Source organism: Leptodactylus fuscus, chromosome 2, assembly GCF_031893055.1.
Source record: "Leptodactylus fuscus isolate aLepFus1 chromosome 2, aLepFus1.hap2, whole genome shotgun sequence".
NCBI lineage: Eukaryota > Metazoa > Chordata > Amphibia > Anura > Leptodactylidae > Leptodactylus > Leptodactylus fuscus.
Genome location: NC_134266.1, coordinates 189725293 through 189744469, shown reverse-complemented (window position 1 = coordinate 189744469; position 19177 = coordinate 189725293). Strand labels below are relative to the sequence as shown.

At 39.8% G+C, this 19177-nt stretch overlaps 1 protein-coding gene across 1 annotated transcript in view; it reads left to right on the top strand.

Annotated features, from left to right (window-relative positions):
- The first annotated feature begins 696 nt into the window (after positions 1-696).
- FGF14 (fibroblast growth factor 14) overlaps positions 697-19177 on the top strand; it is a 452344-nt gene continuing 433863 nt past the window's right edge. The window contains exon 1 of the mRNA XM_075265373.1: positions 697-1563. Coding sequence (XP_075121474.1) covers positions 1356-1563 — 208 coding nt within the window. The 5' untranslated portion in view covers positions 697-1355. The remainder of the gene's footprint in view (positions 1564-19177) is intronic.

Below are 19177 nucleotides of genomic sequence, written 5' to 3'. Positions count from 1 at the left end.
AAGTTAAAATGCATGTCACAGGGCAAAAAAATGTGCACACACATACACGCTAGTGTGGGGTTGTCATAGTAACCAAAGAAATTAATAAAACAATGCACAAGACTTTTTTACATAACAAGGCGTGCAGAGAAGGTAACATACTAGCGTCATGTAACAATACAGCATGCTGCTCGCCATCTGACAGATCTGCATATCACCGACAAGGCTGCATATAACATCACATTGCTCCGCATTGCTATTGTTTGTGCTGCCAATGCAATTATCAACTACTTAATAGATTATTATATTAATGGAGAACGCGTCACATGGGTGATTGTATGGAAGATACAGAATGCCTGGATCCTTTATGTATATGCAACCAGCCGCCACATGTTGTATCCATAATAACAATATTTGCACAAACATTATACAATAGTGGAAAGTGTATTGTGTGCAAGGAAGAAAGCAGCCGGAGATAAAGCAGAGACTATACCGATAGTAACACAGCAAATCAAATCGGCTATTAAATGTTGCCATGAATATTACATTAACCTTAGCGGAGTCTTATGATGGTTCACAATTGTGTCTCATGATGAGAAAAAAAAATGTGTCTATTGGTTTAGGTTGAAATAAAGCTTTTTATAAAAAAAAAATGGAAAAAACCCTCCAACTCCTCCTACTCTATCTGTGCCTGCAATTCAGAGCCAAGCACAGGGAGTGAAAGACAGGGAAATTTATTTCTAATGCACACCAGTGCTTGAAGCAGCAGGGAGAGTGAGAGCAGGGAAGAGATCTGTCTCTCCTTCCACCCACTGTAACCATCTATTAAGGAGATCTGGATTTACATCACTTCTGCTGGGTGACTTGGAACTGCAGGTTAAATAAGATTGCACAGATCACTGGGGATTGATGCTAATAATCTTGACACTTGCAGAGGGGAGTTTATGCCATCATCATCTTTCAGGCTTGGTTGGGTGATATTTGTTGTGCTTGGTGCTACAACTGCAGTCTTTTAGTAACATGTATCCTGCCTTGGCTTTGGATGCTCTACAGATCCACCCTTCCTTATAGCAATCAAGTGCTAGGCAATGGTTTTTACTTCGGGGATCGTACATGTCTCACTGCTCTAAGATTAGTTTTTTTGGCCTCTCTTGGGATTTCTTTAGCTTACTTTCATTTGGCTGCATGCTGGAAAGGAAAATTGCACACTTTGGTAAGAGCCCAGTGTCGATGTAGTAATAATCATTAATCTTAACCTTATCTGAAAGCGGAAAAAAAAAAAAGATACAACACAGCTCTGTAATTGAGGAGTCTCGAAAGAAATAAACCTTGCACGGAAATAAGACTGGGAGACGCTAGGAAAATAATCATTTTCTATGGTTAAATTGGTACCCTTGTTCTGGAGAACTGATCACAATCTCTTATTATGCAACAACAAGGATTTCTTCGTTCTCAGGGTGTCTAAGCTGCTGGATTGCTTTTCGCCCAAATCAATGTGGTTTCTTTGGAACATTTTCAGCAAAGGAACGCATATGCTGCAGTGTCTTTGTGGCAAGAGTCTTAAGAAAAACAAGAACCCAAGTGGTAAGCATGAAAATCCACATTGCATGATTAGCCCTTCATATCATTCGACTGCCGTCTTCTGAGGAGCACTAGATCTTTAATGAGATTAGAGAAGAAAATCATCTTGCCATGAGGCCGATGCAATGTTTGTGTACTGTACCTTAAGCCTTCATTTTACAATTTAATTGGCTCGAAAAGATATGTGATTGGGGTCTGGCGTGTGCTCATTTCCTAGAGGAGTGGCAACTTTGTGTTTTGTTTTTTGTAAATATTGCAAATGCAGGTATCCTGGCATGTATGCCCCTTTCACTGGATGCTCTGGCTTTACTTGTGTTATATACATTGTCTATAGCGCTGTCATCCTGCAATACTTTCAGATTAGCTTGCAAATATTCCAAACACGAACCACCTCTCAAAAAGTAAAGAAAAAAAAAATCCCAAACAGTGGCAGGCTGTTACTCATTTCTGCCTCTTCATAATACCCTGAGAGCATGGCAGTGCCATTCAGATGAAATCGCAGCCTATGTAACCATAATGGGTTAAGATTTGCTCCTTCATGTTACAAATACATACAAGATGTGATTTCCATGCAGCATCATTGGCGCTTTTATGTGATGCAGTGAAAACAGCCAGCACAGGGTTAATATTTGCAGTATACTGTGTAGGCTCCTTCCAGCAGGAGATTAACAGCATTTCTTAGTCCCATTCATTTTTCAGGACACCTTTTGTGAAGCTCCTCGGGGCTTTATTCAATAATATCAAATAGAGAACGCAGGCATTGTCAGGCTTATTTACACAAATGCTTGTTTTTATGGAAGGAATGGATCTGGGTGCCCCTGTATTTGGTATCTCCCCATGGCCTGCGTTTATCTGTTGCCAGGAGTGCAGACAGGGGGTTACATGATTATAATGAAACATTTTCTGTTCCATTCCTCTGGTCCTGCATGACCTGCAGTTCCTTTGGCTCCTAGTCCCATCAAGAGCAATGAATCCCTGGTTTGCCTCTGACGTTGGCACTGCAGTGTAGTAGATCATAGATTTTTTTTTTTTTTTTTTGCAATTGTGACATCCCAACATCAACAAATAGCAGAACCTGTAGGGTCACACTTTGCTGGGCTATGGCCATATTCTTCTCCATGTGTCTGCCTGCATGTATCCATTGAAGTGTTCATTATTTCGGGGTATACAATGTGATGCAAGGCTTTGCAGGGCTGGAATGTTCTAAGTGTGTGTTGTCATATCATTCTGCAGCAAAGAGTACTTCTTAGAATACCAAAGAGGTGGAATTATCCTGGCTGTCTGCTTGCAGGTCTGAGGGCCAACTGCTTGTTGTGTTACCCACTGTGGAGGGGACCAGTTCACAGAGGTTCTCAATTACTGCAGTGAGCTAGAAGGGGTTAGATGTGTGCTTTACCTTGACTCTATTGAGAAACAAGAAACGTAGACTCCAGTCATAGTCAGGCTGCCTGCATTGCCTGCTTTATATGTAGACAGCATTGTAGATGCATAAGAAAACAAAGAAGCAAATTTGCACTGGAGTATTTTCAATAGGCCCTGGAAAAATCCTACAGTTACCAATTTTTTGTTCTTATGACTCTTAAGATAATATATTTTGGACACTTGTAGTCTCATGACTCAGTTTATAGTGTATTTGAGTTGATGCACAGCGTGGGTCTATACACTTACATTTTTATGTGGTATGAATCAAACTTGTGCTCCAAACTTCCGCTGAAATTATAGGTTATTGCTCTTGTGTGCATCATCATGTAAGTGTGAAGAATACAGTGTACCTCCACATATATGTATGTATACTACACACTACACTGCAGTACGTGTTGTGCATTTAGTAAGACTCCGCCAACAGTGTACATCAGCTGTACTGGAGGCAGTATGGAGGGCTTTATTCCCAAGGTACAGATCCTGAAAAGAATTTAATCAATTACCTTTGAGTCCAATGCAATCAATGTAACCCTTAATGCACAAATAAAGGATTCCAGGGAGAGATCTATTCTGTGAAGTGAGCTTTCAGGGGAACCCATTTGCTCTTGGAAAATTAGGTGGCTCAGTGGAAACTTTCATTCATCATCTGTGACTTCATTAGCATTACTGTTCCCACTGCCTGCTCTATGTAGATATCATTAGATATGGCTGCATCGACAATATTCTACTATGGAAATGAACATTTTTAATGTAGTTAGTGGATATTTACCTCTTGCTTCTTGTTAGATCTGGTTGTTTTTGAAGTTGCGATGTTTGAGTACTCTGTAGCAAACAAGCACCTATTGACCAGACTCTTTAGTCAATTGGTTTTTTTTTGTCAGTGTGTGGCTTTTGATCTCAATAGATGCTATTAAACCAATCCAAGATACATCTTTATATATAATATTCAATAATGATGTACATTTGCATGGCGTCCACATTCTCTTTTTTATCATAAACTGATGATCGGTGCTCTTTATAGTCACTTCTATAACCAGTTACTGTATCCAACTTCTGCGGACATCAGTGTGTGCTTGATACTCTCCATAAATGTCCGGTATCTGACTATATAGTGCTTTATTTCTCAACTAGTATTAAAAGATTTCTGAACCATAAGTATGACTTATATAAGTTCAGATTGCAAGTGCTCTTACTTTGTGATACATCATTTAGTATCAACTGTATGTCCCTCGAAATGTCCCTAGTTAGGGGAGACAAATCTGATCGATTTGTTCCTGAAATGTCCCAGTTTTGTAACTAGTCAATAGATCTACATTAATATATGATTCTGGTGGTTACGTTGTCTCACATAGCAATGTATATAAATGTTTTTCATACAGTACTGTACATTCATTGATCCATATACAGTCGATCAGCAATGCCCAGTTCAAGTCCCAGGGTGTCATGAGTCTTATGTGAGACCATAAATTTCTATGGCTGCCTTCCCAGGAAGATGTTCAAGCATGAGCTGAACATTGAGCAATCTGCATAACCATTAAAATCAGAAAAGCTACTCAGTTTTCTATGGTAACTTTACCATCTTCAAAAAGTTAAAATAGTTGTTACAAGTTTGTATAAGCAAATATATATTTATATATCAACAAATATACTACTATATGTTAAGTAGCCACCAAGGACCACCATATGTTAAGTAGACCCCTGCCAGCATAGATCATTTTGTGTCCTGTACATGTAAACTCACAGACCCCTATCTACAATGTGCCATTTAGAACACTGGCGACTTCTTGTGTGGCAGAGAGATGTCTAGGCACTAGGGCGTGGGTGTGTTCCTGCCATTTCTAAACTTTCTCATGCTACACCCCTGAATCGACCAGTAAATGTGACATTTGCCTGCAGCTACAGTTCTAAAGATTCAGAAGATGAATTTCACTTTACAATACATTGACGTTCAGTTATCACAAGATTAGGGTATTTTATGATATTTCAGGAAATGTCACCTAATACATAGGTATATAGATGCATGTTCCGGCTATACATAGCTCCTGTTCTTGTCCTCAGTTTTCTCTTAAATGTCACAGTTTTCATATTAATAAGTAGATCTACATTAATATATTTGTATATGCTAGTCCAGCTCTCAAGCTTATACTATCACACAGGCGCTATATTGTGAATACTGTATATATGATTTTACAATTTTTATGATCTTGGCCCTTCTGTCTATGAAACATTTGAGTTCAAACAAGTATCCGTGGCTCTGTACTTAGTTTTGTGAGCATAATGTATTTCCAGGAGTATTAATATTTCATGTATATACTCACCTGCCAACATTCCCGAACAGAAATTCAACTCAAAATAGGTCACTACCCCGATATGCAGTAAGTTAGTCTTTCTACTTCAATCTAAAATTCTCTTTGTCTCTGCTTCTATTCTATCAAATACGCTCCCTCTTACTAGACATAGCCTTGGCTGTTGACAGGTTATGTGTGTATAACTAATGTCTATATACATTGCCTAAAAGCAGGGTCAATGTCAGGCATATACAGGCCCTTCACTGATAGACTGACCTCAGGACCCCTATGCCTCAGCTGACAATACAGGGCTTATTCCCTGTACTATCAGGTACTAGGGTTTCCTCCCCCCAGGGCATTTTGTGACAATGGGGCTGCTCTAAAATTTGACCTTCCTGTGTACTAACACTCGACCTGGACTTGGGAAACCTTCCATTCATTCATTGAGCAAAATGCACAATAAAAATCATGCAATTGCATTTACAATCAGTAACACATACTAAAGTATTCCTATAAATAAAAGGTGACCATATTCATGCTAATTCAAGGCACTGTGGTGTCAGGCTATACCGGGGACATGTAGTGTATAATGTTACATGATGAAGTCATGATCGTCATACTGGTCTACCAGCAAAGTATTCTGATACAGATATTATCTCAATGTTCTTTTATGACATCATCTGATCCTGGCACTTATACCATTCACTCTTCCACTGACAACTGCTGTGAATATATGTGCATGGAGGTTACAGCGGAATTTTACAGACATAACATCTTCAACAATTCTAAAGGAGGTAATAAGAGCAATAGGAAAGAGTTAATAAAAAGTGTTCTGGAATTCACTGCAGACAACATATGTCAAACATCCATGTTTGCTACAGTTCTTGGTGCGCTTGTTTGTTTCCAAGCTACAAAGGACTATGGGTAAACAAAAGTTCATGCTTATCATCCCGTGGACCAAGAGCCAGGACATCTTCATGCATCAGTAAATATGTCAGAAAATCCTAAAATTGGAGCGTCCTTTGAAAACTCCCCTAAGAAGTCTATATAAATAATTTGTATCTTTTAACATTTCAAACTTTCTTTACAATCCTTTTGTCATAGCCATCATAAAGAATAGATTGGCAGCTCCTGCCATCAATAGCTTAAAGGGGTGTTCTAGTTTATATTGTTAATGCATAGCTAGGCTTAAAATAAGTATTTTACACTTACTATTTGCTGTTTTTTATTTTAGTTCTAGTTATGCACACAACTAGAATATGACAGTCATAAATGTGCAGGGGACCCTCTTATGCTTCTATACATCTTTAATTTTACAGAGACATACAGAGGATTTTTTATATACAGAGGTTTTTCATGAAGAAAATTTTTACAGTTTGCATATTTTTTCAGATGAATTTTTAAGATGAGATGTGTGTATATGAGAAGTAACTATATTTCTGGTCATGATATGACCACACTATATATTCCACACTATTAGGTTTCATTCCTCTGTGAACTGATGGGTTGAGACTAGCTGCCATATACTACGTACAGTAAGAAAAGGAGAATCTGCCATATAACTGACTCTATCTATCACTCAGAAACAGCCCCTGGACTATGCATGACATATATAGAGAAATACTGACCTGTTCTGATGTGTGAAAGTGCCGTGGAAGTGATTAAACATTTCTATTCAGCTCTCGCAGGAGCCTAAGGCCCACCATCAGACTTTAGGCCATGATTGAAAAGCATTGCTGATGCTCGGGCGGCACAAAGATGTCATCCATGTGCCATCTAAGCACCAGTTGTGCTACTGCAGCTCTATTCATTCAATAAATAGGAGCCACGGAAGTACGGCAGCAAAATTGGACAGGAATAGGACCTGTCATAAGTTTTTCGCGCAGAAAATAAATGTGACAGAAAGGAATGCGACAATGTGCTACCTGGGAAAAAAACAGATAGCAAACTGAACTACTATATGGTTGTGTGCAAAGGGCCTAAGGCTTTCTCCCACTATCGTTCCCCATCTCCCCTCTCCATAGACTTCTATAGAGATGAGTTATTTGACCTGCTGTTCTTTTATATGTCTTGAAAATGCTTAAAGAGATTGGCCAATTTCAGACCAATAATGAGAATAAAATGTTATTGATTGTGTAATGAAAAGTTGTACAATTTTCTAATATACTTTCTATATCAATTCCTCACTTTTTCTAGGTTTCTGCTTGTTTTCATTCATTCTGCTTACTTCCAGTGGATAAGAATAAGTCCGATGGACACACAGGTGCACAGCTCGTTACCAGACAGATGTCTCATTACTGTGCTGTGACTATAACAAGATGTACACCTGAGTGCCCATCACATGACCATGGACTGCATACCACAGGCCATTGAGTGCATACCACATGACCATGGACTGCATCTCACATGACCATGGACTGCATCTCACATGACCATGGACTGCATACCACAGGCCATTGAGTGCATACCACATGACCATGGACTGCATCTCACATGACCATGGACTGCATACCACAGGCCATTGAGTGCATACCACATGACCATGGACTGCATCCCACATGGCCATGGACTGCATCCCACATGGCCATGGACTGCATCCCACATGGCCATGGACTGCATCCCACATGGCCATGGACTGCATCCCACATGGCCATGGACTGCATCCCACATGGCCATGGACTGCATACCACATGACCATGGACTGCATCCCACATGGCCATGGACTGCATCCCACATGGCCATGGACTGCATACCACATGGCCATGGACTGCATACCACATGGCCATGGACTGTATACCACATGACCAAGGACTGCATACCACATTACCGAGGACTGATTATTATCCACGGGGAGTAAAAGCAGAATGAATGAGGAAACTGTGACTAATGCTAAATTCACACTAGCGTTCGGGTTTCCATCCCCTTGTGGACCCGAAAGACAGAAACCCTGGGAGCTGCTGTTAGTGGCATGCACACTCACACAGAAGGCTGTCACTCCCTGAGCAGGACTGCCCACTATCTTGGAGTTTTTCCAACAAAACTATGTACAGTCTGCTGAGCTCCTCCTGTTCTATAACATACTGCTTGCTGATTAGTCTGCAAGGAAAACATAATATTGATATATTGAACCTGACTGAGCGATTGTTGGTCTGTAAGAGCAGCTCTGCATTTTGGATCATAAAGGGGGTCCTAGGTGGGAAACGCTCCACTATTCTGTTCATATTGTTCCTATGCCTTAATAAAACATATGGGCAGGGGGTTATCTTTATGAAGCCATCGCTTTTTATTGCTATCATTCAGTATATGATGTCCCGTATTTCAATAGCGCAAAGCACTTTTATTTCAAGGCTGCTTGTACTGCCTAAATCATGTTATCTTTGGCACATTCGATGTCAGAATGCTGAAAATAAGGATATCTTTCCCGGCTGCCAGGTAGTGATGCTAATCTTAGTTATTCCTTCCTTCTCCTGCCTGCTAACCTTACAGACTGTTCTGGCTCTGATCACAGCAAAGGCAAAGCTGCAAAGGCAAGCGGCTTATTCAGAAAATGGGAAGTCGTGATAACATGACTTTCTATGTACTAATTAGCTTATGGCTACTCTTCCAGGTCTTCTGTACAGCCTTGGGTGATGTCAGACTGCTGAGTAATCTGGAAGGGGGAGTGAAAGCTGTGAATGTGCTGTCCCAATCACAATGAGTTTGGGGTGTAAAGATCATAGACTTGATGTAAATTTCAATACTGTGAACACCATGTATAACGTGGGGATCATTGCTGTAACTGAGGAGCGTATAAGGGTGCATCTCAAAAAAATTGTGTATTTCCTGCGAGTTTTTATGCATTATGGTTTTTACAATTGATTAAACTTGGTCGGTCTCACACGGGAGCAGGTAAATCTTCTGGTAGGCCCCTGACCAAATTAAATTAAATAGCTAACTCCCCACCAATAAGCAGTTTCACTCCGATCACCGACCTCCAGAAGCTCTATCTTAATTTTTCTATTGCACACCTTATTTGTAAAATTATGCTGTGTAGTTTGCTACACGTTGAACATTAAGAGAGAAATAGTTAGGTCCATGATAGACAAGTATTTTCCCTGTCAAAAATTAGAAGTTGGCCATAGGTGAAACAAGAAAACCTTTCCCAAATGACTTAACCTGGACTCAAAATAAAGATATGACAAACTTCCGTAACTTTGACTGCTACGAGAATGTACAAATAACACGGCGCAAAAGCCTTCCATGATAAACCCTGTATTATTGTATGAGAGTAGAAAAAACATGGCTGCTTCCTTCCAGAAAGAGCACCATTCTTGTTCACAGACTCTGTATGGTATGGTCAGCGCCGCATCTCCCAAGAGGCGACCTAAAGCGACCGCTTCAGGCGGCGCTATGCCAGGGCCCCAGGTAGGGCGGCATTTTTGCTTACCTAAGACAGTCCAGGACAAGCTGTGGATTGGGGAGCGGTTGATTGGGGAGGCCGCTGGAGCAGTGCTGCTCCAGCGGCCTCCCCTCACGCTCTGGCAGAGAGCAGGTCCTCTCCCTGCCGGCGAATGCCGCTAAGCCCCGCCCCTTCGCGGTGCCCTGCCCCCTTCGCTCCACCATGCCCCCTTCACTCTACCCCCTCCTTTCTGTCGTCCGCCTCGGGCGGTGATAAGGGCAGGTTCACCCCTGGGTATGGTATAGTTCAGCCGCCTTCACTTAAATGAAGCTGGGCTGCAATACAAGGCAAGCCATGGACAAAGGTGACAGTTTCTATAAGAAAGAGCCTATTTGTAATACAACCCCTTTGTATGAAACCACTACATAAGGCTAGGTTCACATCTGCGTTGGAAACCTGATGGACACCCAGCGGATCCTGTTATGGTCTATGGGGTCAACCATTAACCGTATTTTTTAGCGGATTGTCTCTCCTTCTTTCAGTACCCCATGTGGACCTGAACAATGGAGGTGTTTTCAGCCTATGAAACATGGACCATATGTTGGCTGTGTTTTCTGTATTAAACACTGTTTGAGGACGCAGTCTCATAGCATTATAGTCTTCTGATGAGAGACTACTGTACAGAAAAGTCATGGTGACAGTATGGTGCAGTGGTCCTACAGCAGACAAGTGACTCACAGCATCAAAGATGACAATGATGCTGAGAGACGCAGTCCCTGTACACTGTGCAGTCCAGGAAATAAAGCCAAGATATGGTCTGTACTTCACAAACTGAATATGTCTCCTGTAACTGGCCTACAACAATTATTACTTACAGCTCACTTCTGTATTACATGTAGTATCAGGGCTGAATATCACATATGAATATTATATAGGCTTAGTCTGAGACCTTGGATAACCAAATGTCTATAGCAGTTATCTCCTGGGTATAGTATGAGAATGTTTGGCCTGTCTGCGCACAATTATTAGAGAGGAAAAAGTCCAAGCAAATTCAGCCTACAATCGAGAGATTCACTGACAGCTCTGGGAACAAGGCTATCAGTCATATGGGGTGGGGGTGGTGGATAAGATGTGTTCATCTGGCATTGGGAGTACATTGAAGTTTCCCCGTGTGCTGTATGATCTATACATATTAGATAAGACTGATGATGTTCTAGCAGTGTCTCATAGTGTATTTTATTGCTTTCCACACCATACAGTACTTGCTTCGATGTAGGTTCTGTCCTGCTTTTTTCCAGTTCAATATTGATAGAACTCTATATAGAAGTAGTTTAATTTCTTTGTAGGTGTCCAATCAGTCCAGTGCCATGACAGCAAGACTAGAGTATAGCTTCCCCACCAGTCCCATATATATCTCCATATATCCCTAGGATTTATTTTTTTTAAACTCGTTTTATTGAAATTTGTGTTCAAGACACAATAAAAAAAGCAAAATGTGTAACAGATCATACATTAGGAACAATCAGATGCAGATACAGAAGTACACAAAATGCCCCATTACCTCCCCCGTCAGACCACAGCCTGCACACTGTGTAGACCCCTAGGATTATTGTAAAAAATGCAACAAATTGCAAATGGTGACCTGAAATAATATCTGAGTCGCGGCTCTACTTTGCTCTCTAGTTCTGCCTGACACATACAATATGCTGCTCAATCACTGTCCACATCAGTCACCCATTTTAACCAATGATTGACTGAGAAGTATTTCCTGCATGTTGTGTAGGATCAGGGAGCAGCAGGTGTCCAGGCAATGGTGTAAGCACAGCCAGTATGGGGTCATAACATCGCACAAGCAGCAACACCGTACATCGACATAATAAAGCGCCAGTCAGTAAAACGAGCATTTCACCAAATACACACCGTCACACAAGAGTTGCAAATTTGTCTTGGTAGGGAAACTGTACATGACCTTCTATGTTGACACACCAAAGGATGCCAAACTGGAGAGGATGACCTTTACTTCTCTATATAGCCATACTAGCTTTTACCCGCGACTTCGTCTGCGGTGAGTTGCGTATTGGGCGGACACAGACGTTTGAAACTGTAGAAGTGCTTTAAAAAGTTTGGTAGGCTAGCAAATGTGATTTGATGTGTTATATTGTGTATGTTGTGATACAGACAATGTGATGTGTTATACAGCCTGTGTACAGGAGTATATATGTATCAGGTACTGTATATAGCAGTGATAGGAGATACATGTAATATATAGTATATACAGCCTGTGTACAGGAGTATATATGTATCAGGTACTGTATATAGCAGTGATAGGAGATACATGTAATATATAGTATATACAGCCTGTGTACAGGAGTATATATGTATCAGGTACTGTATATAGCAGTGATAGGTAATACATGTAATATATAGTATATACAGCCTGTGTACAGGAGTATATATGTATCAGGTACTGTATATAGCAGTGATAGGAGATACATGTAATTATATAGTATATACAGCCTTAGTACAGGAGTATATATGTATCAGGCACTGTATATAGCATTGATAGGTAATACATGTAATATATAGTATATACAGCCTGTGTACAGGAGTATATATGTATCAGGCACTGTATATAGCAGTGATAGGAGATACATGTAATATATAGTATATACAGTCTGTGTACAGGAGTATATATGTATCAGGTACTGTATATAGCAGTGATAGGAGATACATGTAATTATATAGTATATACAGCCTTAGTACAGGAGTATATATGTATCAGGCACTGTATATAGCATTGATAGGTAATACATGTAATATATAGTATATACAGCCTGTGTACAGGAGTATATATGTATCAGGTACTGTATATAGCAGTGATAGGAGATACATGTAATATATAGTATATACAGTCTGTGTACAGGAGTATATATGTATCAGGTACTGTATATAGCAGTGATAGGAGATACATGTAATTATATAGTATATACAGCCTTAGTACAGGAGTATATATGTATCAGGCACTGTATATAGCATTGATAGGTAATACATGTAATATATAGTATATACAGCCTGTGTACAGGAGTATATATGTATCAGGCACTGTATATAGCAGTGATAGGAGATACATGTAATATATAGTATATACAGTCTGTGTACAGGAGTATATATGTATCAGGTACTGTATATAGCAGTGATAGGAGATACATGTAATTATATAGTATATACAGCCTTAGTACAGGAGTATATATGTATCAGGCACTGTATATAGCATTGATAGGTAATACATGTAATATATAGTATATACAGCCTGTGTACAGGAGTATATATGTATCAGGTACTGTATATAGCAGTGATAGGAGATACATGTAATATATAGTATATACAGTCTGTGTACAGGAGTATATATGTATCAGGTACTGTATATAGCAGTGATAGGAGATACATGTAATTATATAGTATATACAGCCTTAGTACAGGAGTATATATGTATCAGGCACTGTATATAGCATTGATAGGTAATACATGTAATATATAGTATATACAGCCTGTGTACAGGAGTATATATGTATCAGGTACTGTATATATCAGTGATAGGTAATACATGTAATTATATAGTATATACAGCCTGTGTACAGGAGTATATATGTATCAGGTACTGTATATAGCAGTGATAGGAGATACATGTAATTACAATGTGATGTGTTGTATTGTGTATGTATAGTGGAAAGCTATATGTAAATGTGAGTGAGTAGAGTGAGGGCTACTCCTGAGGAGACAGTAAGGAGTGTGCAGGCAGGTTGAGGCAGGAAATGCCAGGCAGTGTGTGTGAGTCTATAGCTGGGGCTAGGAGTCCTGCTTTTGTGAGTCTCCTGCTAGGAAGCCATGTTGTTTAGTGGCACCAAAAGTAGCCTGTGACTCAATCCTGAGGGAAAACTATGTTTGTGGAAAATTGCACGCAAATCCGTCCAGGCGTTTTAGCGTGATTGAGGAACAAACATCCAAACTCACAAACATCCAAACATCCAAACACACAAACTTTCACATTTATAATATTAGTAGGATGTTATCTTTTTTAACATTCAGGTGCTGAATGTTAAATATCTGTGACTATATATGGGTTATTCTGATAACCTGCTCATTAGTAAATAGTTTGCACTAATATATTTCTAATATCTTGTATTGTCACAAGACTATTAGGTCTGACATCTAGTACCCTCACTGATCAGCTGAAAACAGCAGCCATGGTGCTGGCAGAAACACATTGTACAGAGCTAGATAGAGAGCACCATACACTGTGTGGTGGCCAAGCAGTGTTTCCATTGTTCTCTTGAATATGGAGCTAAGCTACAGTAGACCTACTCAGCCTTTACATAGTGTATAGAGTTGTGTACATCTGACCCTGTAAATAGTACTTCAGCCATGACTGTTATCTGCTGAATGGTGGGGATGCCAGGTGTACCCCCACTGATCTGATATTGATAATCTATCCTGACCTAAAATAGGTCAGCAATATCCTAATCCTGAAAAATACCTTTACATCAGCCATATCTATTGTATGAAGGAATTGCAGCCTACGAAGAGGATACAGTCATACAAGTATTGATAGGCAGTCTATAGACTGCTAAAAACAGCAGTCTTTGGTTTGATGACGATCTATAGGAGTTAATATAGTTTAGCCAACATAATAGTGATGGCAATGGCCCACAAAAATAATTTTGAAACCTCATCTCACACATGATGTAAGCTGTTAAGTCTCTAATACATATTCGTATTCAATAAATATAAAATCAATTTATGATCATTGTCGTATAGTTAAGATGTTCCTCCATGAATTGCTGTGTGTCAAGGATTTCCATGAGCTGCTCACCAAGAAATGTAATAACAGTCCCTAATGCAGTATATACATATACACCATTTTGACATTTTAGAAAGATCCCAAATTAAATTGTCACAATTTTGTTAAAACATTGCAAAAATGTAATGAATGTGGGAAACTGCTGCTTTTATTTTTAACCTTTTTAAAAGAGTTAACTGTAGACCTATCCTATACAATTGTTTGTGATTTAGGGAAAGAACCTACTGTCGGTATTAGAAGCAGAAGTATAGCTAAGGGCTCAGCACAGGTGAGAGAACACATCAAAGTGGGGCCCCTCAACTCGGATATGTCGATATCACTATTCAGTGACCCTATCGGTAGACAGCAGCTTTACATAGGGTTCTTCAGTTCATTTAGGTGAATACATTACAGAAAAAAATGTTGTGACTTACAGATGACATCTCTGTAATACTTCACACTGTTCATTTCTTCCATCTGGACTTCCATGACCACTTCTTCTTTGGCTCCTCACTCTTCCAGGAACCCAACTCACATTTTCCTCACCGACACAAAGTCCCCATTCTGCTGCTACCCCCAATCGTAAAATATATAATATAAAAAAAACTCCTGGAAATGAGTAATACCCCTGTATGCTTTTTTTAGTTAATGCTTCTATGTGCCCCTCAATGAATAATGCCCTGGGTGCCACCTTAAATCAATAATGCCCCTCAGAGACACCTAAAATTAATACTGCTCCATTCCCCTATTATTAATAATACCCTATTATGTCTCACTATAGAAATTCCATCCCTAATGCCCTTTTATATAAATAATGCTCACTAAAGCCCCCCTTATGTGTGTTAAAGGGGATGTCTAGGAATTGGACAAATCACAGAGCAAGCAACATATAGCTACGTCCCTGACAGAAGAACAAGGACCAGGACATAATTGGGGTGGCTATGTATATATACTGTATGTCCTTTGATTGCTTCTCATATGCTGTAGCCCAGACAGATGCTTAGTTTATTTGGCATATAAGAGGGACATGAGTTAAGTATTTGTATTAATTGCTTGCACCACACAAGTGCCAATGCCAAATAGCAATTTCAGATACATAAACTGACAAAAGGGAATATAGTTAGCATCCACTTTGGCAGAGCCTGTCAATTTTATTTAGAAGCAGTTATTTCTATGTGACAATCCTCAACAGCGGGAGCACGCTTGTAGTATTTTTACCTACATTAGAGTAGAAAGCAGGATTTCTTATTGTAAGGGGACATACACTTGGTAGAACTATGTGCACAGTCTATTCGCATTGCATGGAGGTGATGCAGCTAACACCAGCTTCCATATGTACAGAGTTATTCTTTGCATTGAGCAGTAAGCAATACATTACATCTGTAAATTTGGCATCAGATAAAAACAATTTGCGGTTAAAAGCATTCAAATATGAATTTTGCTTCTGGCGCATGTGAATACATCCTAAGGCTAAGGCCACACACTGCGAGTTCACAGCGGTTTAGCCACGGCTGAATCACAGGAGTTAAACCATTACAAAGCACAGTACTTGTGTAGAGGATGGGATTTCAACATATTCCATCCATATACTGCAGAAAAAATCCACAGCACTAAATGGCTTGTGCTGCGGGTTATGAACATGCAGCATGACAATTACTGCTGAGTGTTTGATCTGGAAAGCGCCTGCTAAACCTGCAGTAACGCATTAAAAAACAGCTAAGAAACCACATGGACCCAATAAATTATAATGGGATCTATGAAAGCAGCACTTTTTTCTCTGCATGATTTGTGTGGACACCGCATGGAAAATACACGGACCCCATTATAGTCTATGGGGTCAGTGTGGTTTCTTAGCTAACTGCTTTTTAATGCGTTCGGTATTCCGTTCGGGGGGTCCCGGACTCAGATGTGAACCAGGCCTTAGATTTAAGGACAGGCATATCATATGTGCCTCATGCCTATTGCTAATGGAGCCCAGTAGCTAAGAGGCCTACTGGTACCATAAAGCAGTTAGCAATTTCTTCTAGTTTGCTAGATTGCATGCAAGCAGGAGCCTGGCCATACGGGGTGCAGCAGAAGCAATTGCTACTGGCCCTGAACCCCTGAAGGAGCTTCAACTTACGTCTCTGCATGCAATGGACTATGCTGAAGAATGTCATAAGTCGCCCCTTAGAAAGACCTAAGGAGTGTTCTTATTTTATATGATGTTAAATATTAGTGACTAATGGGATTAATCTTCCATTGCTTCTGGAATATTAAAACCTCGATGTGGTGGATGTAGAGAAAGCATGATGGTTGGTTATTTGTATGGCTGCAAGCAGGATCTGACCACTTCCCTCAGGTGTACAATTATCCACCGTAATAAACCGCCTGCTGCTCCATATTGCTAATTAAAAGATAGCGCTGAATGGGTGTTGTCAGATCATATTTCCTGTTGCTTTGTTATGAGAGATGTCTGTCTAATTCTAAAGTACCCTATGTGCCTTTATATGCATTCTAGATCTTACAATCAATGCTAGGTAATACAGTGTATTATATGAGGCTGTAAGGGTCAGTATTTGTAGAAGGCGAAGACTTTGTTCACATAATGTAATATAGCTAAATTGCAGCAAACCGCAGAAAACCATTTTCACATGGCAGTATTTTTCATCAGTATTTGTAAGCTAAAACCAGGAATGTGATCTATAGTAAACAAAAAACATAATGGAAATATCTTTACCTCACGCTGTGCCAATCTCACTCTGACTTTTCATATAATAACTTTGTCATAGTTTCATATCACCTAAAATGCCAGGCCACCAGCCAGCAGTGTCATTGCTGGTAAATCAGGTGACAGCTTAAACTTGACTCTAAGGGCTAATTCACACGGAGTAAAATGGTCCAGATTTTAACACAGGAAGCCGCGTCAGAATCCGGACCAAAATGCGCCTGCCGCGGCTTTTCGCTTCGGATTAGGCCCAAATTAATGGGCCTAGTCGGGGGGTAGGTGTCGTTATTCGGATGTTTCTTCAGGTGGATGCTTCAGTCGTGGAATCTGCCTGAAGAAAGACCATCTCCCAATGATTTCAATGGGAGGCGGTTTTTTTGAGCTAGATTCTGACGCGGATTCTGCGTCAAAATCCAGCCCATTTGATTCTGTGTGAACTAGCCTTAACTGGACGTGACGAGGTTCTTCCATTCCTCCTTCTGTGACATCTGAAACATGGAAAAAGTATCCAGTGAAGTAGATGTCGTTTCATTTGGGGCTGGAAATCCCTTTAAAGTTACATTTTGCAAATATATATATATATATATATATATATATATATATATATATTTAAAACATTTTTAGAGTTTTATAGATTTTTCTGTTACCATCTTGGTGGTGACAGTCTTTTGTCTTGCTGAAGGATATAACCAAGAATTCAGCGATTTTCAGGGGACTGGGACTTGTCCGAAACCCATTCATGATTTCCTTATTGTGGCCAGGTTATCTTCACATGGATGTAACGTCCTGCCTGATAACCTGTCCACAATAAAGACAATCATAGAAATGTTCTGTATGCATAAGTCGTATCCATTGGCAACCGATCAAGACAAAAGACTGCCACCATTATGGCTGCGTTCATGTCTGCATTGGGCAGTGCCACAAAGATGGCCTGTAATAAATAGATGACATGAGTTCAGCTGTTTGTTCTTATTCATTGAAATCATTCAAAGAAAAAGTCAGGCTACAGTATTTTTTTTTTATTTGTCTCGTGAATTGTTATGGATCTGCACCAGATGGACATCCAAACAGATGTGAACCCAGCCAAAGATGGTTAGAAAAAAATCTTTAAAAGGTTATATTTTCTATTGTCTGTAAGTGTAGGGGCCCGTGCACATGGTTAACGCGAGTGCATTTTAGCACAATACACGTGTATAGAATACACGTGTAAAAATAACACTCCCATTGACTTCAATGAAATTTTTTTTTCACGTGTAAAAAATGTGTCAAAATACGCATTGCGTTTTTTGGTGCGTTTTTTGGTGCGTATTTTGGTGCGTTTTTTACACGTGTAAAAAATTTCATTGAAGTCAATGGGAGTGTTATTTTTACACGTTTATTATATACACGTGTATTATGCTAAAATGCACTCGCGTTAACTCCGTGTGCACGGGCCCTAAATATGTTTATGTTCATGGGAAATCCCTTTAAATACTTCCAGTAGTCCAGCAGGTGATGTTTCTAGGGATGGGGTCCCAAACCCCAGAGGGATCAGTGCCTGTCTTAGGCATTGTTTCCTTCAATAAATATTAACATATTTGAGCATGAGAAACGTTGATAGCCGCTCACCACCATTGGGCTGTATACTGGAATGTCTCTTATCTTACAAACAAGACTATGTATACTATAAATGTTATATCATTTGAAGTGTTTTTAACTTTTTAAATGATTCCTTATTCTGAACCTCAGCCAATATACCTGAGACGAAATAAAACACTGGAATGGTTCTGCATCTGGCTTGGGAGAGTGATGAATTATTTATGTCTCAAAATGAGAAATAACGGATGTTGTAGGAATATAGGCCAGAACTCATGGAGGAGTGCGTACTACCTTAAAATGTTTAATGCAGATGTTGGGAATTGTGAAGTGCAGTAGCATTTTACAAGATTACAGGATGACCTAGATTTTGGGGTTTGAAATCATATGTAAATCCTCCTGAAGATAAG